General features: G+C 42.7%; 1 protein-coding gene across 1 annotated transcript in view; it reads right to left on the bottom strand.

The window, feature by feature from the left end:
• INTS6 (integrator complex subunit 6) overlaps window positions 1–25,562 on the bottom strand; it is a 107,126-nt gene that overhangs the window by 59,298 nt on the left and 22,266 nt on the right. Inside the window, exon 4 of the mRNA XM_074987449.1 lies at window positions 9,274–9,363. Within this exon, the coding sequence (XP_074843550.1) occupies window positions 9,274–9,363 (90 nt within the window). The remainder of the gene's footprint in view (window positions 1–9,273; window positions 9,364–25,562) is intronic.

Here is a 25,562-nt window from a genome sequence, read left to right as displayed (position 1 = left end):
ATGGCAAGACACAAGGACGGTGATATCTACAGAAAGAGAATCCCTTTGTAAACATTGGCTAGGTCCTTCCACCAGTTTAAGGGTTTTGGATCCTGATGGGTAGTGACTGGGGCTTGTCCCTTGTGTCCTTGTTCAGTATGTAAACCAAGTCAAACCATAGTTGGAGGCATTGCATGTTAAACCTGACACGGTGCCCACTGCTAAACGTCCCAAGAGTTGGAAGCAAAGTCTGAACAAGATTTGTTGGCTATTTTGAATGGTGTCTATTGGGAAGACTAAGCATAGGAACTTGTACTGCGCTAAGAGGGCTTTGAGACTATAACATGTCAAGGTCAGCCCCTATCAATTCCAGGCATTGTACTGGAGCGAGGGCTGATCTCTTGGGTTTTGATCCATAAACCCCAGTGTATTTGTTTATAGAGCTGTGTCAGTGTGCTTTCCAAAGAGATCTGGCTTAGAGGAGACAATCATCCAGGTATGGGTATATCACTTTGAGAGTGTAAAGGAGTGGTCACTGGCCACCACTGACAAAACCTTGGAAGATAGCCTTGTAGCCAAAGATAGACCAAAGGAGAGCAGCCTGTATTAGCAGTGGTTGTATCCCAGGGTTAACGTGAGAAATTGTCTGAGAGCTGGTGGGATCAAGATATGAAAACAGATGTCCTGGAGACTGATGGCTTAAAACCAGTCTCCATTTTCCAATGCTGGAATGCCTGCCAATAAGGTGACTATCTTGAATTTTTCCACGTGACAAGCTTGTTGAGATGTCTGAAGTCTAGCATAGGTCTCAAATCTCCCTTCATTTTGGATATTAAGAAATAACAAAAGTGAAACCAACAAGAAGTCCCATGGCACCTTATAGACTAACAGATAATTTGGAGCATAAGCTTTCGTCGGCAAAAATCCTTTTCTTTATATATGTTGAGGTAGTGGTTGTAGGGCTCATAACTGGAACAAGCGATATATCTTCTGTTATAATAAACTCTTGAGAGGCATCCCTGAAGAGGAATGAGAAAGGGTGTTGTGGAATGGGTAGGGAGATAAACTGAAAGGCGCATCCAGCTCAGACCATCTTTAGGACCTAACACAGTCTGATGTTGTGCCTTCCCAAGCACTCCAGAATACTGCCAGTCTGGCCAAATGGATATGGAACAATGGTTGGCTGTGTCAATCAAGTGGAGTGGTCCCATGGTGCTTCAATCTCTCCATCAGAAGCAGGATTTAGATGTAGAGGTCTGGGATGATGATTGTGAGACAGATGGTTTCAGTTAATGGAATTTACCTTTCTTTATTTGCAGCTTATACTGGAGCTGAAGTTGGTTATTGAAATATTTGGGCTGTGCTGGGACCAGGGACTAAATTGCCTTTTTTGTCCCAGTGACTGGCGAGTAGCCCTGGTATTCTTTAGGAGATGAAGGGAGATAGTCTCCACAGCAAAGTTTCAGGCCACCTCTACCATGGACTGCCCCTCTTTCAGGAAGCCATAATGCCCACTGCATTACCTCAGCTGCAGAGATGCACCTAGGCAGCTATGTCAAGGGCAGACTGCACTTTGCCACTAATTGGCCATGCTGGATAATGGCCTTGAATGAGCTATGTTGTGCTTCTGGAATTTTTTTCAAAAGTCATTCAGCTTTGAGTAATTTATATAATCAGATTTTGCTGTGAGGATCTGGTAGCTATGATAAGAAATTGCAGAGTGGCTGAGAAATATAATTTTCTACTGAACAGCACTTCCAAACCTTGCCATAAACAGCAGCCCCTTGACTGGTATTCTTGGCCATGAGAACTGACAAAGTCCACAATGATGGAGCTAGGTGAAAAGTAGGAGAATAGGAGATTCAATAGTAAGGACATATTTTTGTCTGTTTGCTTATAGGTTGGGGCCACTGATGATGGGGTCTGTCACACAGTCTTTGTCAGCTCTAAAATGGCCTCATTAATCAGGATGGCAATCTTTGAGAAGGTTGAAGAATTGAAGAATGAAGGATTTCAAGATGTTGATGGTGGTTATCCTTGACTTCTTCCAATGCAATCTGGAGAGCGTCTGCCATCCTCTGCCATTTGCTGAAAGAGATGAAAGTTTTCTGCCACAGATGGTCAAGAAGGTATGATGGCTTCATTTGGAGAACAGGAGACGGTCTTCAGTATCACTTTCTCCTCATTACCAGCTTCCTGTTCATCTAAGAAACGAGGTATTTTTGAACCCCTGAATGGAATGGGTCATGGGGACTGTACCTCCAGGGCTCTCAGGCAAAGTTTAGTGCTCCAGAGGCATCTTGGAGCTGCATCACTCAAGGGTCATAATATGGCCAGTGGGGTGGTAGCAGCAAACAGCTCAGTGGTGATGACCATGGGTTGCCACACCTACATGTTAGTTATGCAGTCATCTGTGGATAGAGCCTTGAGTTCTGTTGGTAATGAGCACTATATGGAAGATGGAAAAAGTACTGCAACACTACTGCCTCAGGCTCACTGCTGAACTTTTGTTAAAAAGCAGAGGGAAATGGCAGCAGGGACATTCCTGTGCTTGGTAGAGGATTATTCCAGAGGACTCAGCACCATGAAAAGAGGATTCTAGTGCATTCAGCATGTGGAGATCTCTTAAATGGCAGAGTTCAGTCTGTACTGTATTAATTGTCCAGGCCAAGCCTCTGCTAGTGATCCAGATGTGGGCTCACATACCAGATGCATCTTTTTAGAGGAGTGCTTACTCATATTTCTTTGGTGCCCCTGCAAATCAGGTCTGTCTCCTGTTGCCAGCACTGGTTATTATTGGTTTCTGGAAGGCACTGGTGCTGAAGATAGCCACATGCAATCACCATCTTGCCCAGTAACTTGAGACTCATGTAGGGGGCTTCCTGCTCTCTTCTTAAAAGATCTGAGAGAGGGGTCCACAGCCTGCTTCTTTGATCCAAAGCCTTTAGATGAAAAAGGCTGTAGGGAAGACTCATATCTACCAGGTGGCAGGTGTTGGAGAGCTACCGCTAAGAAAATATTCTTTTGGAGGAACTCTTTGTGGGATTTTGACCAGAGTGGTTGGCAAAGATCATGTCTTTGTTGTATGTGGCTCTCCCCAAGGTATTAAATTCACTGAGTGTGAATATCTGCAATCAGGATTGCCTGGTTACAAGTGAGGCACTTTTTGAACTCTGGTGAGTTGAGCATACCCTGTTAGTTAGAAAGGACCTACCCAATGGGGAGAAAAGGTGGGAATACAAAAACGTGTGGGGTTGGTTTTATTTTACGGTAAGAAAACAAGTAAAAAATTACAACTAGAATTATAGCTAGAAGACTAATGTTCAATAAGTAGATGAAGACAGCTGCTAACAGTTCCACCTCTAGCCATGCAGCATTGTGATGCAGCTCGAAGAGAGACATAGCATTTGTGGACCCCCATGCATACTGCAACTAAAGTTTCTAGATTTAGAGCACCAGGACAAGCATGAGGGAGCACTCATAGGGATGCTACTCCAGGTGCAATTATTCTGGACTTCCGATGCACTACTAATTGAAAGGGCAGTAGTAACAGTGCTAAAACATTCCTGAACTCCTAAAGTTAGTCTGCAACCAGTAAGCCTGCTGGCGAGTTAACTGAAAAGGGGGAGACTAATGCCCCAGCTTCTCAATAACACACTGGGACCTGTCCACAAGATTATGTCTCCATCTGTGTCCAGTACCTCAAGAATCCTGAAATTTACAAAGACATGTAAAGACAAAACAAGGAATTTTAAGGACACAATGTAAGAAATTGCAGGCAGTTTCAAAGGGAGATAACAGATTATATCAATCAATATTACTGTCACTATCAGTGGAAATCTGGCTACAGCTAATTAACTAAAACTGGAACCAACAAGAAAAAAATTATGCAGAGACAGAACATGTTTCTTTTAATTAACTAACACAATTGATAACATGTACAAAGGTTATAGGTTAAGATCAAAGCAGAAAACAGAGATTGAAACATGGTTGGTAGTCACAATCTTTTTTTCCCCTTCTATCATTTAAAATTGAAAATGCAATCCGCCAGGGAAAATTCTATCCCCAAACTACCTTTGCAAAGGATGGTCTGATTGTGTATTGCAACAAAACCAGGAAAGTCAAGACATCTTTTTTATTTTTAAATACAAAAAGACCTTCTGTCCAGCCAGCTCTGCATCAATTGTTTTTAGCTTCTTTGATTTGGTCAGACATTTGTAATAGGCTATCTGCTGAAAAAGCAAACACGTTGGTAAAGGATATTGACTTCTAAAAGTAGATATGACAGAGCATTAAGCATAAGTGATTAGTGGACTAGAAACTCAGCTGTGTTTGTTCTGTGTTTTACTTGGAGAATTACAAATCTTTCTTGTAAGAATAATGTCAGCCACTCTACTGTATATTGATTTAAATTATCTCTAGCCAATAGACCATTTGAACAACACTTTTAAAAAAAATAAAAAAATAAAAAAAAACATGTGGGGTCTGGAAGCATGGAACTGATGCATAATCCTCAGCCTCACAATTTATATAGGAGAGAACAGGCAAATGCTCTCAACAACCAAACATATACTCGCACTTTAAGTCTGCTTTTGCTACTGCAAGTGGCCAGAGTAGATAAGTCAACATTTTCCCAAACAGAACCCATCACTTGAAATTAGCCATAGGGCACCCAAATCATACACCCAGGTTGTCACTGCTTTATATATGGTATCCTCTACTGTATTCTTGTAATGAGAATAAGCACTAATGCTCACTGGCAAATCATATTAGAAGGCAGGCAGGACAAAAATAGCCACACTTGCACTGTGTGATCTAGAATCTTTTGGACTGTTATGGCCAGATTTGTTTAACCATAGTAGTAGGCATCCTTCAGTCTGCATAGACGATGGATCGCGCCCTTTAAAGTTTCAATTGAGGACTTCATTTACAGCGTCTATTGTGACTATGAAGACCCACACGAGAGTGACAGTCCTTGCTGCATCTCTTGCAGATGTGGTGGGTGTCTGGCAAGTCCTTAGTGTGCTTTCTGTGCGCTCGCTTCTCCTCTGCTAGCTGTTCGATCTTCATATCGCCCTTCTGAAGGCCCTTGTGTAACCCCTGCCTCCATTTGCTGCGGTCATCTGCTAGTTCTTCCCAGTTGTCCAGCTCGATGCCTACCTCTCTGAGATCTCTCTTGCAGACATCTTTGTAGCGCAGCTGGGGGCGTCCGGGAGGTCTTTTGCCAGAGGCTAGCTCACCGTACAGGATGTCTTTTGGAATCCTTCCATCATTCATACTGTGGACGTAGCCAAGCCAGCGGAGCCGACGCTGCCTGAGGAGGGTGTGCATGGTTGGGATTCCAGCTTGCTCGAGGACGGCGGTGTTGGTCACTCTGTCCTTCCATGATATTCCAAGGATGCGCCTGAGGCAGCGCAAGTGGAAGACGTTCAGCCTCTTTTCCTGGCGGGCATACAAGGTCCAAGTCTCGCTGCCATAAAGGAGGGTGCTGAGGATGCAGGCTTTGTAGACTTGCATTTTGGTGTGAGTGTACAGCTTGTTGTTATTCCACACTCTCTTGCTGAGTCTGGACAGAGTTGTGGCTGCTTTTCCGATCCTCCTATTTAGCTCAGTCTCCAATGACAGGGTGTCAGGGATGGTGGACCCGAGGTAAACGAACTCGTGGATGACCTCTAACGTATAGTTGTCAATGCTGATTGATGGAGGTTCAGCAACATCCTGACCGAGTACGTTTGTCTTCTTTAGGCTGAAGGTAAGCCCAAAGTCCTTGCACACTTTGGAGAACTGATCCAGTAGTTTTTGAAGCTGGTCTTCTGTGTGAGACACTACAGCAGCATCGTCTGCGAACAGCATGTCTCTGATGAGGACTTCTCGCACCTTAGACTTAGCTTTCAGCCTTGCAAGGTTAGCCAGTTTCCCATCAGATCTTGTGTGCAGCAAGATGCCCTCTGTTGAAGATCCAAAGGCATGCTTCAGGAGGAGTGCGAAGAAGATCCCGAACAATGTCGGAGCAAGCACGCATCCTTGTTTGACGCCGCTCCTGATTCTGAAAGCATCCGATAATGCACCATCAGATTGGATGGTTCCTCTCATGTCTTTGTGGAACGACTGGATCATCTTGAGTAATCGTGGAGGACAGCCTATCTTGTGGAGCAGTTTGAACAGACCATCCCTGCTGACCAAGTCAAAGGCCTCGGTCAGGTCGATGAAGGCTATGTAGAGTGGCTTTCTCTGCTCCCTGCACTTCTCCTGCAGCTGCCTTAGAGAGAAGACCATGTCAACGGTAGACCTCTCTGCGCGGAATCCGCACTGCGATTCAGGGTACACCCTCTCAGCAATCTTTTGGAGTCTGCCAAGGATGACGTGAGCGAACAGTTTACCAGTGACGCTTAGGAGGGAGATTCCACGGTAGTTGTTGCAGTCGCTTCTGTCTCCTTTGTTCTTATACAAGGTTACAATGTTAGCATCGTGCATATCCTGTGGAACCTCACCCTCTTTCCAGCACAGGCACAGTAGCTCATGTAGGGGTTCCAGGAGCGTGTCCGCGGCACATTTGATTACCTCTGGTGGTATACCATCCTGACCAGGGGCCTTTCCTGCTGCAATGCTGTCGATGGCTCTCTTCAGTTCATCCAGTCGGTTCTTGATCCAGTTTGTCCATTACTGGTAGGAGCTCGATGGCATCGAGGGCTGCGTCAACCACAACGTTCTCGCGTGAGTACAGCTCGGAGTAGTGCTCAACCCAGCGCTCCATCTGTTTGGCTTTGTCAGCAATGACTTCACCAGATTTGGATTTCAGAGGTGCCATCTTGTTCTGGGTGGGTCCTAATGCCTTCCTCATACCCTCATACATTCCTCTGAGATTACCAAAGTCGGCACAGGTCTGGATGCTGCTGCATAGCTGGAGCCACTGGTTGTTGGCACAGCGCCTGGCTGTCTGCTGTACTGTTCTTCTGGCCGCTCTAAGTGCTTCCTGGGTACTCTGGCTTGGTGAGTGTTTGTACTCCAGGAGTGCAGCGCGCTTCTTTTCAATGACTGGAATCATCTCATCGGAGTTAGCTTCGAACCAGTCATTCGTGTTTCTAGCTCTTCTTCCAAACACCGACAAGGCCGTGTTGTTTAACCATAAGAAGCACAGAACACTGCTATCCCTCAAGACTTCAATTAAACCAAGAACAGTACTAGAAAAATTATACTGTGTGCACTGAGGGATTTCATAGGTGAGGGGTCTGGAAGCAGAAGTTACCATAATGAGTATAATAATAAGGGAAGGACCCCATCCAGCTCATTGTACCCATAATAACCCCTGAAATGTCAAAACTGAACAATACTGTTCGGTTGCTACCAGTCGCAAATGTTGCAGAAGGTTCTATTAACATGAGAAAATATCTTCCCTTCATCAATAGACAAGAAATGGCAGCCATTTACATACAGTTCTGCATACCAGCACGAAACCTGATTGGCAAGAAGTCCAAGACCTCAGTAAGGTATACGAGTCATTGAAAACCAATTTCAAGAATTACTTGGTAGGTTTGCTCTGGAAACGGAGGTTGAATACTAGGTGCTTTCCTGATTAATGGCTGTGGCTCTCACTATGGAGTCAGGCCTTAAAAGTTTAAGGCCTCTTAAGCAACACATAGGTTGGTGTACTGCCCTCACTCAAGAGAATGATAGGAAAACAGAAATCTGCAGAATGTATAAAAACTACTAGTGATATTTAGACAAACTAATGGCATTTACATTTAAGCTGGCAGCACAGTTGTAGAACAATCTGCCTACAGGATAGCCACCCTATAGGCTTTTAAGAATTCTAAAAACATCTTCACTGACCAAATTATGGAAAGTCAGGACTAAGCTATACCTTAACAGCTCAGGGATCCTAAAGTCAGCTACACAATGAGATACACAGTTGTCTCCAATGTTGGAATCAACAATGTTAGTGTTCCTCTTGTAGGAAAGTTATATGACCACACTTGGAGCAGGACTAGAATACCTCATCACTCAAAGGAGGGGGAGGGAAAGAGACTAGTCCAAGGACACAAAAAAGTCAACTAAAAGCAAATACTCTGAAGCAGAAATTCTCAAACTGATTCATGGAACACTTGCTGGTCATAAATGGAAAGCTGGCTTGTTACATAACGCAACCTTGCTCCTTCTCCTCCCCTGCTCATTATTAACTTAAGTGTATTAAAAAAAGGTTAAAAACATATTTCACACTTTCTTAATATCATTTTTTCATGAAAGAATTTTCTTTAACGGCCAAGGAATGAATTACAGAACAACAAGAGAAAGGCTGCACAATCACAATTCAAAGGGTATGTGGTCTGTAAGATAACCTCTATTAAAACATGATGCACCATACAAAAATGTTTGTGAACCTGTTACGAGAAAAAAATTAAAAAAAAAAAAGAAATAAAAAGGGAAAACCACGAACACTGACAGGACCTAGCCTTTACTTTTGAAAACGGAACCAGACAGTAGCTTTTTTTTCTTTTCCCCCCTTGCAAGGCCTGCTCACATAAAAAAAAAAAACAGAATCACTGCATCAGTAAAGAGCTCGTCATCTAGGCAGTTAGGAACAGCTGCAACTTCACAAGAAAGAAACCTCATGCCATCTGGTGATTAAACAGCTTAATACCTCAGAATTTTAGCTATGGAGACCTGCAAAATATATTGTGAGCATGGACCCAGTATGTCTGATTTTAAGTGTTCTATGGTATATGTAGGAATTTGAATAAGGTAAGGTATATGAATTAATTTGAAATTAAATCTTTAGACAATCTCTGTTTTATTAGACTGGTAAGGGACATTCCAGAGTCCAGACAATAATTCTCAACTGACATCTATAAATCACAGAAGTACTTCCGAACATTAAATAAGATCTATATAGATAGTGTGTGTTTACATTTTTCCAGACGTATATACTTCAGTACACTACATGTATTCTAGTAATCCCTTTAAAAAGCCATGTATACTCATTTAACAATTGTGTAGAATATCCCATTTACCTTGAACAGAATGATTTGCGTGTCTGCCAGTACTTTAAGTCAGACTCAAACTGGCAAACTGAGTGTTTTAGAAACTCTTCAAATCTGTTTAAAGCTATTTCTTTAAAATGCTCAAGCTTTTAATGCTGAAAAGGCTTTCATATACTTTCTAGCACAGTACAATTACATAAAATTGCATCAAATCCAAGGAAACTCCATTTAAATTTATCCCACATATACATGTAAATCTAACACATAAGCCTTCGATATGAAGTCTGGTGCAATAGATAAACAGATTAGGCCTTACCTCATCCTGTATTCCACTTGTGGTTGTTAATTTACTCCCATCAGTAACTGTTATAATTATTGCTGGCTCCAGAAAAAAGGGATTTCTTCCCTAAAAGAAAGTGAAGTCACATTAGAAATGCAACATTCAAATGTTTCAAGTTCTTGCTTAAGCGAGCTGTGGTGCACCAAGGTCGCATTCTACCACTCAGAGAAATCTATGGAAATAGTCCCACTGACTTCAGTGGCTGCTGATTGAGGCCCTAGGTAGATATCTTGTCCTATGGCAACCCTTCATGAATATGTTCCTCAACATTTTTCAAATCCACAATCCTAGAACTAACACATATGCAACAAACCTAAAATAGGCATTTACTTTTATTGACTATATCATAAATGATATATGTTAAAGTAACAAAATACTTAAGCCTTTTTGAGAATCTGATTAATTGTGCATATGCAAATTACTGAATGTTCAATAAATACAAATGGTGTGTCTGTTAATTAATACCTTTATAACATGAAGAGATTGCAGCTGTCCTTCACTACTGATGAAAAATTAAGATTTTCAGAAGACTATATGGCCTCACGAAAACATCTTCACAACCTAAGGGATGTTTCTAGAATATTATTACTAGACACAAACAACTGAGTTGCTTAGAATTAGGTGGCACCCAGTTATTTGGGTCACATTACTACCAGAGTGATTCTCTCTCACATACATGCACACCCACACACCTGTTTCATTAGCTATTCACTTTTTATGAAGACTGACAAGCTTTCTACATCAGCAGCATTTAAGACGCAGCATTCAAAACTATAGAAGACATTTTGTGACCATCTGCTAAAATAGCTTGAAGGTCTTGAGGTCCTGTTCAACTCACGACTACGTCTTGACAATCAGACCCACGTTAACACTGGCACTTTCTATTTTAACCATGAGCCTACAGGGAACCTTGCATAGAAGGATCTATCCAGTCATGTACTTAACAATTCAGAATGGGTTACTGTAACTTATTCTATTTGTGGTTGAAAACGTAATCCTGTGACAGAGCACCAGGACCATACCATCGTCCTGCCTCCCAATGGGTTCCAGTCTGCTTCTGTTGATGACTGAAAAATTTCTGGCTATGTCTACATTTAAAATGTAACACGCAGAAGCAACTGCAGAGGTTCTCCCATCGCTACAGGTAATCCGCCTCCCTCAGAGACAGTAGTTTAGTTGACAAAATAATTCTGGATTTTTCACACACTTGACAGACGTAGTAGCTATATTGAGCTAACTTTTCAGCGCAGATCTGACTTTAAAAGCAATACCCCTCCATAATGAATTAAAACAGCTGTGCTCTTTTGTAAGCTATTTTGTCCAAAGCTCAGATCAAAGCACGAGAAAAAGCACAGCCCAGGTGTTTGATTGTGCAGTGAACTTCCAGATATTAGACATTTCCATAATTTGACCACTCAGAGCATGTTGCAATACCCTTCTGTTAAATTTTTCCCACTATAACCAGTATATAAATAAACCTATGTTTTAGGACAAACAAAAGATTCAGTTAAATTACTGTGGACCTCATCATGCAGAGTTTACCTGAAAAGTGCTTAAGTATAATAGAGATAAAATCCTAAGATTTGTAGTTATCAGACCTGAAGAAATGAGACAATTTGCCTTTTTTAGTCTGAAAGCTTAGAACGAAAATCATAAAAATAGCAAAGTTTATTTAATTATGATTGTAAGTGTACTGTTTTACATGACACCTTCTGTACAGTGATCTATTATAACCTTTATTTACTGTGAGTAACGCAAGAGAAAATATATTGAAAATATTGATTTAATGAACATTTTTTATTTATATACAAATTTAAGAGGTCTAAGTTAAGGCTCTAAATATTTTTCCTAAATGTGTAATATATAGAGACTTAGAATATAAATAAACAATCAAAATCGATCCTGGATGCATCATTTAAAGTATTACACGACTACTAAAGTTTGTTTCTTTAAGAGGAACAACTAGGTAAACCCCAATATTTCAAAACTCACCTATTATAAAAGCTTTTATGCATCTTTAGCAGACAAGTATTTTCCCCCTGTTTTATATAAGCTTTAATGCTCCATACTCTAGCAGAAATCCAGGCTGACCTGTGGTTACTTTGGGCCTAAGCCTGAAGACAGTCAGACAAACTTACCATTAACCTTCTATTTCTAAATGACAGAGGACTTCAGTCTTAAAACCCTTCTGGCCTTTTAATTTCACAAACATTTTAGCTGTTACTTTTACAGCTATCTACTTAAAAAATCTCAAAAAGCCTGTTGTTCACTAGCAGAATATGAAATAAAAGAATGATGCCTAAGGATTCTGATTGCACACCTTTATAGGGATGATTATAACAGTCATGACTTCCAAATCAGGACTGTACATCCTTTTAAAAGAAGTGGCACCTGCCTCTCACAAGTTCCCCACTTCTCTGACTCATGTTTCTCATTGAGTCTTCAGTGACTCAGCCCTGCGGCTAAGATGCATGCACTGTCCCCACTTCCATGGTTTACAGTCTGGAGTTCTAATAACTCTCTTATGTGGCCATAACTCTTAGGTTCATCCAGAGGTACTGCTTCCTTGGGCTCATTTTGCAAACAGCTGAGCAGGGCCCATTTCAGTACCCGCACCTGCTCTGTCCAGATTCTGTTGTCAGTCCCCTAGGCTTAGTCTTCCAACACTGACCAATGGACTTGCTGCTTTTCTATCCAGCCAGCCAGGCACATAGTCTTTGGCAGCCTTCCCTGGGTTCATTTGAGCCTGGTGTTCATCTACCTATTCAATGTCCCTGCTGTTCATCTAACCAGCCAAGTACTCAGTCCTCCCTTGTCGAGTTACACACAGCAACTGAGGGGTCTGCTCCACTGCTTGTCTACTATCTGATCCCTTACTGGTCGCTCCAGCAGTCCCTCTGACAGAGTGCTCCTCTACAGCCATTCTGAACTGCTTGTAGGCCTTTGGGGTGATCGGATGCAGAGCAATGAGTCCTATAGCAGGTGGGCCTCTGGACCTAGTGCATCCAGACCCTACACTGCTGCAAGGGCTGGTGACACTGAACTTGTCTACAGACTTAACTGATGCTCTGTAAATTAAATGCTGAATATTTTTCTTTATGGTAATAAAGATGCTCAATTGATGCAACAGTCGCACTTCGGTTAACAAGGACATCAAAGAACGAGGCAATAGATAAACTGAGTTCAGGACCCCATATACTTCATTTAACAATTAATAACCTCAACAATGCCTACAACACTCTTCCTAAGGAATGGTGATATTATTCACAATGAGAAAATACTGGAAAGATTTCTACTCAAAATGTCTTTATATTGAAATTTCTCAATTTTCTGACCAATTATAGACAGAAGGAAACAGAATCCTTATTTACCAGTCATGGCTTTTCAGTTCATTTATAAAACAGTATGCATGACAAGCAACCTTAATCAAGTAATCTAGAAAAAATATATACACATAAGTTATCAGAAGTTAGCATTGGACTAATAAGTTGCTTTTTCATTTAAATGGGAGGCTAGCCCATGCTGTTTATTCCATGGATGTCCTGGTATAATATTATTTAATTTTCTAAAAGTCTTTGTTTCCAATTTCAAAGGAATCATTCAAATTTGTTTTACCACTAGCCTTCGTCCAATTGAGTATTAAAGTCCCACACAAAAATATATGTACCCCAAAAACACCAAAACCTTTAACAGACTTAAGGTATTTAAGATACACTTATGATCACTGGGTACCTTCCCGTAAGCCGCTATTCATCCTTGATGACTTTAACGCCAGAGTTGGCAGCGACCACCACAGCTGGCCATCCTGTCTGGGACAGTTTGGAACAGGGAAGATGGATGAAAACGGATAGCGCCTCCTTGAACTCTGCTCCCAACATGACCTCTGCGTAACCAATACCTTCTTCAACGTCAAACCCCAGCACAAAGTTTCGTGGCGACACCCAACATCGAAACACTGGCACCAGCTTGACCTCGTCCTCACCAAACGCAGCCGTTTAGGTAATGTCAGGGTGACACGTAGCTACCACAGCACAGACTGACACTGACCATTTGCTCATGTGTAGTAAGGTGCACATCCAGCCATGAAAACTCTTTCGCTCCAAAAAGGAAGGGAGGCTGCACATTGACACTGGCAAGACTCATGACCCTTCAAAAGTATGCGAGTTTGTCCAAGCACTTGCCCCGCCCGGACGACATTGATATCAGCAAGAGATGGGAACAACTACGGGATGCTATCTATAATACCACGATATCTACCTTTGGGAAGAAGACAGTCAAGTCTGCTGATTGGTTTGAAGCCCACACTGAAGTGCTGACGCCCCTGATTGAGAAGAAGAGACAGGCACTGGCTGCATACAAGTCCTCTCCCAGTGAGGTGAACCTGCAGATGCTCAGTCTGCTCGGAGTCACGTGCAGCAGGTTGCTCGGCGGTGTGCCAACGATTACTGGCTCCAACTCTGCTCCAAGATTCAGCAGGCCGCAGACACTGGTAACGTGAGGAATGTACGATGGGATCAAGCAGGCCATCGGTCCATCACAAAGAAAGACTGCCCCACTTAAGTTGGCCACAGGCAAGGTCTTGAGGGACAGAACCAAGTAGATGGAACGCTGGGTGGAACACTACTCACAGTTGTACGCCAGAGAGACTGTAGTTACAGAGAGAGCCCTGAATGCCATCGAGCCTCTGCCCACCATGACTGAACTCGATGCTGTGCCCACCTTGGAGGAACTCAGCAACGCGCTAAAAGTACTCTCTTTTCTGGAAAAGCCCCAGGGAAAGATAGTATTCCCTCAGAAATCCTCAAATGCGCCAGTGGTACCCTAGTTTCAGAGCTGCATGGAATACTTTGCTAATGCTGGCGAGAAGGCAGCATACTGCAAGATATGAGGGATGCTAACATCGTTACTGTCTACAAGAACAAGGGTGACAAAAGTGATTGTAACAACTATCGCGGCATCTCCCTTCTCAGTACCGTGGGGAAGCTATTTGCACGTGTTGTTCTGAAGAGGCTCAATGTTCTTGCAGAGAGAGTCTACCCTGAGTCTCAGTGTGGGTTCAGAGCTGAACAGTCCACCACAGACATGGTTTTCTCTGTTAGGCAACTGCACGAAAAGTGCAGGGAGCAGAACAAACCTCTGTATATTGCCTTCATTGACCTGACCAAGGCATTTGACCTCGTCAGCAGAAAAGGTCTGTTTGCGATTCTGGCTAAGATCGGCTGTCCCCCAACTCTGCTGAGCATTATTAGGGCCTTCCATGAAGGCATGAAGGGGACCGTCGTATACGACGGATCCACATCTGAACCCTTTGAGATTCTCAGCGGAGTGAAGCAGGGGTGTGTGCTGGCTCCAACATTTTTCGGCATCTTCTTTGCAGTTTTGCTCAAATATGCCTTCGGAACTGCTACAGAGGGCATCTCTCTCTGCACGAGAACGGATGGCAACCTCTTTAAACTGTCGAGGCTTAGGGTGAGGACCAGGGTGCTTACAAAACATCTAAGAGAGTTCCTTTTTCTGACAATGCAGCTATTGCTGCTCTCACACAGCAGGAACGGCAGTCACTCATAACTCGCTTTGCGGATGCATGTATGGAATGTGGCCTCACAATCAGCTTAAAGACGACCCAGGTGATGGGCCAAAACATGGGTAACAAGCCATCTATCAATGTGTTAGACTATGAACTGGAAGTTGTCCATGAGTTCGTGTACCTCGGCTCAATGATCTCGGACAACTTGTCACTTGATAGCGAGATCAACAAGCGTATTGGAAAAAGCCGCCACAATGTTCTCCAGGCTGACGAAGAGAGTATGGGCTAACAATAAGCTCACTGTACACACCAAGGTGCAGGTCTACACAGCCTGTGTTTTGAGCACACTGCTGTACACCAGTGAAACATGGACTTTGTGCTCAAAACAAGAGCAGCGGCTTAACACATTCCACATGCGCTGCTTTAGGTGCATACTTGGTATCTCATGGCAGGACAAGGTCCCCAATAGCGCAGTGCCTCCATGTTCACCCTTCTTAAACAGAGGTGTATGCGCTGGCTGGGCCATATCTCATGCATGACGGATGGCCGAATACCAAAGGACCTCCTCTTCGGCGAACTGGCGTCTGGAAAGAGGCCGAAAGTGCAACCTAAATTGCGCTACAAGGACATGTGCAAGCGTGACCTCAGTGCTCTCTCTATCAGCGTGAACACCTGGCATTCGCTCGCCTCAGACAGGCATGCCTGGAAACAGGGAGTGAAGGAAGCTCTTGTTGTGTATGAAACTACCTTGGTGAAGGAAGTGGAAGACAGGAGAGCCCTCAGGAAGACCCGTACCCATGATACCAGAGCAACATCCGCCTATTGCTGCTCACAGTGCAGAAAGGACTGCCACTCCCAGATTGGATTGCACAGCCACAGAAGACACTGCTCGAATCAGTCCAACTGGGGCGCAAACCCATGATCCCTCAGGATCAAAGGATGCCTACTACTATGATCACTGATGGCGAATATGTTTATCGTCTCATTAGAGCAGAGTTTCCCAAACTTTATATAGTTGGGACGCATTTTTTTTCAGTACCCTTTTTGCAGCCCAAAAATATAAATGCATATAAATAAAGAATTAAAAAAAATAAATTGTCACTGTTTAGTATCTATTCACAATAATAATAGTATATAGCGATAATTTGTATATTTTCTATGCAGCAGTATTTTTTCCCCCAAGGACCAGTACTTTTGGAAATGTTGCTTTAGAGCATTAAACAATTAATTTGTTATACTTAATGCCACGCATAAGGCAGGTGAGAGCCATTGAACAGGAAATTCCAATTCAGCCTGCAGTAAAAAGAGTCACTTCTATCTAAATAGGATTCCTCACAGACAAGTTCCTTATATAAGGTGCATTATTGATTATTCCAGTTCATGAATTCAGAGCAGCAACTAGCTCCTGAAGGGATTTCAATTGATTTTGTCAAATAGACAACTAATTATTCAACTAGCACTACTCAATTCAATACCATCCAATACTCAGTAGCTACTAGAGATATCTTACCACAAAGTTAGAATAATTTTCTTCCTACTCTAGTGGCTTTCTGGCACAGGGCATGTGTGTGATCAAGAGGAGGAACAGGAAGAACACCCGAAGACTAAGGAAGAAGTATCTGCTGGCAGACTGACTCATTCTATTCATTTAGCAGGTATTATACAGGAAGTGCTAGAAGTCTAAATTCCCCCCTTCATCATCAAGTATAGATGCACACTGAAGAAAATAAAAGTAGATGTTCCATTAGCTCAGCACAGCAAGTTTTAAAGAACATTCTATTTGAAGTTGGCATAAATAGCAGGACAGCTTGAAATCTGTTAGACTAATATGGAATACACTCAAACTCTTAGAAAGTACGAGTAAAATAGTAAAAAGTTAGTATCTTAGTTACCTTATACACAATATCCCAACATCATACAATGTTAATTTTGATTAAAGTGTTATGTTTTTGTCTCAATTCATGAGGCAATTCAATTGTGATATTAGTCACTACTTCAGTGAATTGGGATATATAGTCCACTGATACCAAAGTTTCTTGACCACGTGAGGAGAGACTTATTTGCACAGATGTTCAGAAATTCCCACTAGCCAACCCAAGACGCCCCAACTAGCATATTATAGTCAACACAACACTTTTTAAATGAACCCTGAGTCACACCCCTGGAGGGAGGAGGGAGAATAAAGTTACTGATCTTGAGGGTCACTCAATAACAAGTAGGACACCTTCATGTCACCCTCTTATTTGAGTGTCCATTGATGGCTGATCAGCCCATTTCTGGAGTTGCAGGCTTTATCACAGAAGGGACAGGTATTAGTAGATGTAGGAGGGGCAGGTTTTGCCACTTTCTTCTTCTTCATCACCCCTCCTCACGTGCATTGTGGCAGGACCTTCAAAATTGTGCCACCCCCTTATGGATTACTGCTCTCCACTGGAGACAATCTGGAGCAAGGTTCTCCCAAGGGTTGACACTGATGCTACACTTCTGTCTTCAGCATGTCCTTATATTGCTTCCTCTGGCTCCCAATGCTCCTCTGTCCATCCTTCAGTTCAGAAAACAATGTTTTGGGAAGCACTGACCAGATACGTGAACCATGTGAACAGTCCAACTAAGTTGTTGGTGAATGATAAAAAGTTACTGATAGAAAAATATCACGAATTAACAGTATAACAAAGTGTTTCATCACTGTGCAAATAAATTCAGAGATCAATGAAAGCAGACACAAATGTTCCTACATAGATACCAAGGGTTCAAAAAGTTTATTATAAGTAAAGCAAACAAAAGGAAAGACTCTCATGATGTAAAAAGGAAACCTTGTGCATTTTGTTGTGCAAGATGACTAGTGTTCTCAGCGTCTAGCAATCAAAAGGCAAAGTACCTAAATTCCACTGCCAATCCACCAGGAAGTCAAAAGTGTGTATGTAGAAAGCCTAATGTTACAGGACCTGGATTTTAACCCAAGGATCCTAACATCAGATCAGAAAGGAAAGTAATCTGTTAAAGCAAACTGAAAGATTTGTGGATGGAAAAGCTGCTCCTCTGAGATCAGAAAGTGATCCAATCTTATTCTTGCTTTTCAATCTGAGAAGTTCAGAGTGTCTGTGCAGCAGAGATATCATAGTAATGAAAACTTGACTGCTCTGGATGCCTCCATACATTTCCACATACAACTGCTCCAAGGCCTAGTATGTGCTTATCAGGTTGTTAGTACCATATTCTTGATTGTTAGGAGTTCACCTACAGCCTCCTGCAGACCCTCACAGACTATCAAAACAAAAAAGCAGTCAAGCGGCACTTTAAAGACTAACAAAATAATTTATTAGGTGAGCTTTCGTGGGACAGACCCACTTTTCAGACCATACGCATACCAGAACAGACTCAATATTTAAGGCATAGAGAACCAAAAACAGTAATCAAATTTCACAAATCAGAAAAAAATTATCAAGGTGAGCAAATCAGGGAGCAGAGGGGCGGGGGGGCAGGGAGTCAAGAATTAGATTAAGCCAAGTATGCCAAAGAGCCCCTATAATGTCCCAGAAAATTTGCATCCCGGTTCAAACCACGTGTTAATGTGTCGAATTCGAATATGAAAGAGAGTTCAGCAGTTTCTCTTTCTAAGGAATTTCCCAAGCTTACCACATTTCCCAAAATATACCTCTCCGAAGCCAAGATTAGTTCAAGTTAGTGGAGATCTACAGGCTATCACTTCAATTGGCCCTGTAATTTGTAGTCTATAATGGGGAACTAATTCATTTATATTTGCTTTTCTGTCTCTCTCACTGTCTGTTGTCAACCAATGGCTTCCCTGACTACCCTGAGATTTTTCCTTTAAGCAAGAATAAAAGAACATATTATGTATATCACAGTAGTAGTAGGCATCCATCAGTCTATGTAGACTATGGATCGCACCCTTCATAGTTCCATTTGGGATCATCATTTGCAGCGTCAACTGTGACTGTGAAGGCCCACACAAGAGGAACTGTACTTGCTGCAACCGTTGCATGTGTAGTGGGTGTCTGGCAGGTCCTTACTGAGCTTTCTGTGGGCTCGCTTCTCCTCTGCCAGCTGTCTGATCCTCATCTCACCCTTCTGAAGGCCCTTGTGTAGTTCCTGCCTCCATCTACTGCAATCGTCTGCTAGCTCCTCCCAGTTGTCCGGCTTGATGTCTACCTCCCTAAGATCCCTCTTGCAAACATCTTTGTATTGCAACTGGGGGCGTCCAGGAGGTCTTTTGCCACAGGCTAGCTTGCCATACAGGATGTCTTTTGGGATCTTTCCATCATTCAACCTGTGGACGGGGCCAAGCCAGCGGAGCCGACGCTGCCTGAGGAGGGTGTGCATGGTTGGGATTCCAGCTTGCTCTAGGACGGCGGTGTTGGACACTCTGTCCTTCTATGATATTCCAAGACTGCGCCTGAGGCAGCGCAAGTGGAAGACGTTCAAGCTTCTTTTCTTGGCGGGTGCACAGGGTCCAAGTCTCACTGCCGTAAAGGAGGGTGCTGAGGATGCAGGCTTTGTAGACTTGCATTTTGGTGTGGGTATACAACTTGATGTTATTCCACACTCTCTTGCTGAGTCTGGACAGAGTTGTGGCTGCTTTTCTGATCCTCCTATTTAGCTCAGTCTCCAATGACAGGGTGTCAGTGATGGTGGACCCAAGGTAAACGAACTCATGGATGACCTCTAACGTATAGTTGTCAATGCTGATTGATGGAGGTTCAGCAACGTCCTGACCAACTACCTTTGTCGTCTTTAAGCTGATAGAAAGCCCGAAGTCCTTGCATGCTTTGGAGAACTGATCCAGCAGTTTCTGAAGCTGGTCTTCTGTTTGTGACACTACAGCGGCATCATCTGCGAACAGCATATCTCTGATGAGGACTTCCCGCACCTTAGACTTAGCTTTCAGCCTTGCAAGATTAAACAGTTTCCCATCAGATCTTGTGTGCAAAAAGATGCCCTCTGTTGAAGATCCAAAGGCGTGCTTCAGGAGGAGTGCGAAGAAGATCCCAAACAATGTCGGAGCAAGCACGCATCCTTGTTTGACGCCGCTCCTGTTGCTAAAAACATCAGATAATGTGCCTTCATATTGGATGGTTCCTCTCACGTCTTCGTGGAATGACTGGATCATCTTGAATAACCGTGGTGGACAACCTATCCTGTGGAGCAGTTTGAACAGTCCATCCCTGCTGACCAAGTTGAAGGCCTTGGTAAGGTTGATGAAGGCAATATAGAGTGGCTTTCTCTGCTCCCTGCATTTCTCCTGCAGCTGCCTCAGAGAGAAGACCATGTCAACGGTAGATCTCTCTGCGCGGAATCCGCACTGTGATTTGGGATACACCCTCTTAGCAATCTTCTGGAGTCTGCCGAGGATGACACGAGCAAACAGTTTACCAGTGATGCTTAGGAGGGAGATCCCACGGTAATTGTTGCAGTCGCTTCTGTCTCCTTTGTTCTTGTACAAGACTGTGGACTGCACTAGTGAAAAAGCTGAGAACCACTGCACTAGATCCTGTGGAACCTCTCCCTTTCTCCAGCACAGGCACAGTAGCTCATGTAGGGGTTCCAGGAGTGTGTCCGTGGCACACTTGATTACCTCTGGTCTGGGGCCTTTCCTACTGCAATGCTGCCAATGGCTTTCTTCAGTTCATCCAGAGGTGGTTCCTGGTGCAGTTCGTCCATTATTGGTAGGAGCTCGATGGCATCGAGGGCTGTATCAACCACAATGTTCTCGCATGAGTACAGCTCGGAGTAGTGCTCGACCCAGCGCTCCATCTGTTTGGCTGTCAGTGATGACTTCACCAGATTTGGATTTCAGAGGTTCCATCTTGTTCTGGGTGGGTCCTAATGCCCTCATACATTCCCCTGAAATTACCAGAGTCAGCACTGGTCTGGATGCTGCTGCATAGCTCGAGCCAGTAGTTGTTGGCACAGCACCTGGCTGCCTGCTGTACTGTTTTTCTGGCTGCTCTGAGTGCTTGCAGGGTACTCTGGCTCAGTGAGCGTTTGTACTCCAGGAGTGCAGTGCGTTTCTTTTCAATGGCTGGAATCATCTCATCGGAGTTAGCTTCGAACCAGTCATTTGTGTTTCTAGCTCTTCTTCCAAACACCGACAAGGCCGTGTTGTAAATTGTATCCCTCAGATGCTGCCATATGGATGTCACGTCGGCACCCCCAGGGCTGCTGCACAGATTCTCCTCCAGGGTCTCTCTGAACTTTTTGGCTCTCTCTGAGTTTGCTGTCTTTCTGGCATCAATGCGGGGCCTTCCAGTTGGTTTAGAGGGGTACAGCTTCTTGGGTCTCACCTTGACTTTGGAGCAAACTAGCGAGTGATCTGTATTGCAGTAGGCACTATGATAGCTGCGTGTCAGAAGGATGTTCTTGAGGTTATCACAGCTAGTGATGAATACGTCTAGTTGATGCCAGTGTTTTGAGTGTGGGTGTCTCCATGACACTCTGTGCTGTGGCTTGGTTTGGAAAAATGTGTTTGTGATGCACAGATTGTGGTACGTGCAAAGTTCGAGAAGACGCTGTCCGTTTTCATTCATTTTTCCCACATCGAAGTGGCCTAAGCAGGAAGGCCATGAGTCACGATCGGCTCCAACTCTCGCACTGAAGTCACCCAAAATGTACAGCTGTTCACGAGCAGGTATTTGCGCTATGGCAGCACTAAGTACGTTATAGAACTTGTCTTTTACTTCTGGTGTGGCATACAGGGTTGGAGTGTAAGCACTGATCAGGTGGACAGGACGGGCGCAAGTTTGAAGTCTCACCTGAAGGAGTCTTTCTGATCCACCCATGACTAATTCCACCATTTGTAGAAGGGTGTTTCTGATGGCAAAGCCAACACCATGCTCCCTGGGTTCTTCTTGGGCTTTACCCTGCCGGAAAAAGGTGTAGTCCTTTTCCTTTAGAGATCCCGAATCTGCGAGACGTGTCTCTTGCAGAGCAGCAACGTCAACTTGGAGCCTCTTCAGTTCCTCATTGATGACAGTGGTCTTTCGGGTGTCGCTGATGTCCTGAAGATCTTCAGTCAAACCGGACAGCATGGTCCGCACATTCCAGCAAGCAAGCTTAAAACTTTGATGGTTTCCTTTTCTAGTTGATTTTCTTATTGGTTCGCCTGGTGCTCAAATTTCAGTCACTTGTCAGGTTTGGGAACCTTAAGCCTCACGCACCCAGTGAGGCACGTGAACTGTGGTGGGACAGTACCCTACTGGCTGGGGGCTGCCCAGCTTGAGGCAGGCGGTGACCGTCTAGTGATATGCGAAGATCTCTCCCACCATCGAAGGGAACCCCTGGCGCTCGTTCTCTACGCCAACCGAGCAAGAGCTTATAACCGGTATCTGTTACCTCCCTTGTTGGTTCAACACTGTTAAGCGATGCTGGAGTACCTCTCCAGGCGCGAGCCTGGGCAATTTTTTTTTTTTTTTTGGAGACCCTGGGCTGCCCAGACACCAGTGTCTCCCTCTCGGCTTTACTGATACAGTCCAAAGGAGAGGATAACCTCTACGTCTGGTACCAGCTCAGCTGTAGGAGTTGCCGGATCAATGCCAGAAGTTGGCACAAAACCACCTTAGGACTCCCCTCCGGATTTTCTGCCAGGGTTTACTCCCTTAGCCTTGCTCCTTCCCAGGATAACCCACAAGGCAGTGGGCGCAGATGTGCACCACCAATGAAACCATGTGTTGCCAGTTATGGGCACTCTGCTAATCAGCTGGGCAGCATCTCAATCTCTACTGAGCGGCTTCCCAAGTGCCCACCTTACAGGGAATGCTGCTCCAGAGGTTGAGCTAAGATGTAACCTTGGTATATACCAAGTATATCACAGTACCAACTAGAAATACAATCAAGGGCCAGAACCCACAGTGTTAGGCACCATGCACACAAGTAACAAAAAGGAACAGCTCCTGTTTCAAACAACTAGAGGTTGACTCTCTCCAGTCCAGCACTCTCTCATCTGGCAACATACATAATCCAGCATGACTGTAGTTAGCTGAATGACCACTTAGCATGAGTGTGGTCAGTCTTATACCTTGTGTTTGAATATACACACATCTACTTCTTTCCAGTAAACACTTAGATTCACCCTCATAACTATAACAGTGATGGATAAAATTTGTTCAAGGGTCTGATACTAGTAAAATAATGGATTTTTTTAATCATCGATGGCTAATCATTTAGCAAAAGGAAGAACTCCCTCCCTTTATAGATAACTTAATCATCACCTCTAAATCCATGTTTGATGTACAACTTTCACCAAGTATCAGGGTGCAAGAGATGTGGTAAGGAAGAAAGGAAAGCTGGAGATATGATAAAGTCCAGAATTTTGCAGTAACATGGAGATTCTTTAACAGCAAAATAAAAGTAACAAGATAACAGTAAGAATTATACAAAAACATCTGAAAATTAAAGGTCTGAAGATGTGATTGAGGAAAACGCGGAATTATTACTTCTCAGATCTAAAGTAAGACTGAAAAACCTACTCTTGTAGGAGATGATTAAAATGTTGTGTACAAAATACTCTATGTTATTGCCTTAACGAAACTGACCTGATCATTTCAGTATGAAAAAATAAAATTATTTTAGAAAAGTCCTCCAGAGATATAACTGAAGAGGGCTGGAAGCAGAAGCGGATGGAAAAGCCTATAAAAGATTCAAAGAACTGAGGGGTAAAAAGTCCAGGCGAGAATCTTGTCTTGCTTTTGCTTTGTGTCTCAACTGTCATACCCACAGATGAGGTCTGGAATTTGATTATTATTGAGATGAAGAGATGCTGAATATTTCAGATATCTTTTCTTCTAACTGCTTGCAAGGTGTTAGACAAATAGGCTTCATCAAGAAAAAAAATCTAAACATCAATTAATAATAACGTTTCACTTCCATGAGAAAATTTAATAAATCTACTAGTTCTTTAGCAATCCACAGTTTACCAGCAGAAAAAAATTGCTAAACCTCTAATGCAAAACAGTGTTTACTTATTGTTTGGGTCTTTAGATTATATTATACAAAAGCATACAGTTTTACTTCTGTCTAAGTCAGGTTTAGATAAATTCAAGTAAATTATAAGCAGAAAAACTACACTAAAAGGATAACAAGGATGCATACTTAAATGTAATAAGAAAGGAGTATGCAAAGTTGAGGTTCTCATAGCATTTGATAACTAACTTTCTCATATTTGCAAATAATGCAATTATATATTGCAGGCTATTGAACGCAAACCTAACTACTCTTGGATCAACTATATGTTTAACGTGAGTGGTCTACTGTCTCCAGTAACTTTTGTTTTAGCTAACCTTACTGTACTAATTTGGCATTTAACAATTTAAGTAAGGTATGAGCATACACATGTAATATTGTTGTGTGACTTTCAAAACAAGCGTATGCTGTTCAGTAGAGCCAAAAAGTTCATAAAAATACTGCCCTCAGAACACTGCTCAACATAGTTCAAAAAGCCAACGAATGAGTTATTCTGATTCACCAACAACTGCCTCACAAAATTTGTTTACATCTATCATTTCTTGGATCAGACCAATGTCACACGGTCACAATCTATTAGTATGAGTTTCAGAAATTTAACAGAAAACAATACACAAAAATTAAAATAGTACTTTAATAATTTATACTGCATTAAAGTTACAATAGTCCTATTAAAAATCAGACTCTCCTGTAAACTAGAAAGTGACAAGCTTTCTAATACAATACTGATCCCCAAACAACAGAAATTATAATTTGGAAGTATAAGTAGTGAATCAACGGACGTTATCTCTAAAACCTCTATCGCCAAATTAAAAACATATCACTATAATATCTGCAAATGATCCTGTAATTTTGCTTTGTAATTGCATAGCAAGTCAGCAGAGGGAGTACAACTAATAAATATATACCCAGAGCTGTGCTGACCATACTATAGATAAACAAAGAACTAAATTAATCAAATGCACATTTTGCCACAGAGCTCAAAGCAAGTATGAGACAGGTAAGTATTGGTTAAACAATGCATTAACAGAAATAAAAAGATTAATGACTTTTCCAAGCTCAGAATGATGCAGAAGCAATCAAGAATAGAATGCTGATCTCCTCAGTTCTAAGTTCTCTGTTCAATCCAACAGAGCAGTGTTTCCCAAAGGAGGCTACACGTACCATGGGTGGTACACAAGGATTTCAAGAGATACATGGCAGAAAATAAATTATTAAAACTCAGGAGATAAGCACTGGGAGAGTCGGTACGCTGATAAGGCTGAAGTCTCGAAAGAGGTCAGAAAATGTTTAAGTTTGGGAAACACTGCACTAGATCAGCTCTCTACCTGGGATTCACGGACCCCCTGAGGGTCCACGAGGGTCCTGTAGGTGGCTCATGAAAAAAATGAAGATAAATAAAAATGAACATAGAAAATAAGTTTCAAATAAATTGCAAAGTTACAATCTATTATTATTTTGAAATTACATATCTTCCAATAACGTAATTAATTGCTGTGCAAAAACCTACACTGGAGCTTCCTTTTTCATTCAATGAAATGTTCATAGTGGCTAGAATTGGCTTGGATAGGGGCCTCAGAAAGGTTTGGGAGGATGACTGTGGACTGCACAAGTGAAAAAGCTGAGAACCACTGCACTAGATCACAAGACAGCCATTCACAAATACTGTAGGAGCATTAGTCTTCCTGTGCTCACCAAACTCTCTTTAGGCTAATATACATTCCACCTACACAAATATTTCCCAACTTGTGACAATGGCATA

Source organism: Carettochelys insculpta, chromosome 1 (assembly GCF_033958435.1).
Source record: "Carettochelys insculpta isolate YL-2023 chromosome 1, ASM3395843v1, whole genome shotgun sequence".
Lineage (NCBI taxonomy): Eukaryota > Metazoa > Chordata > Testudines > Carettochelyidae > Carettochelys > Carettochelys insculpta.
Note: the sequence above shows the minus strand (reverse complement) of the source record. Positions and strands in the feature narration are given on the sequence as shown.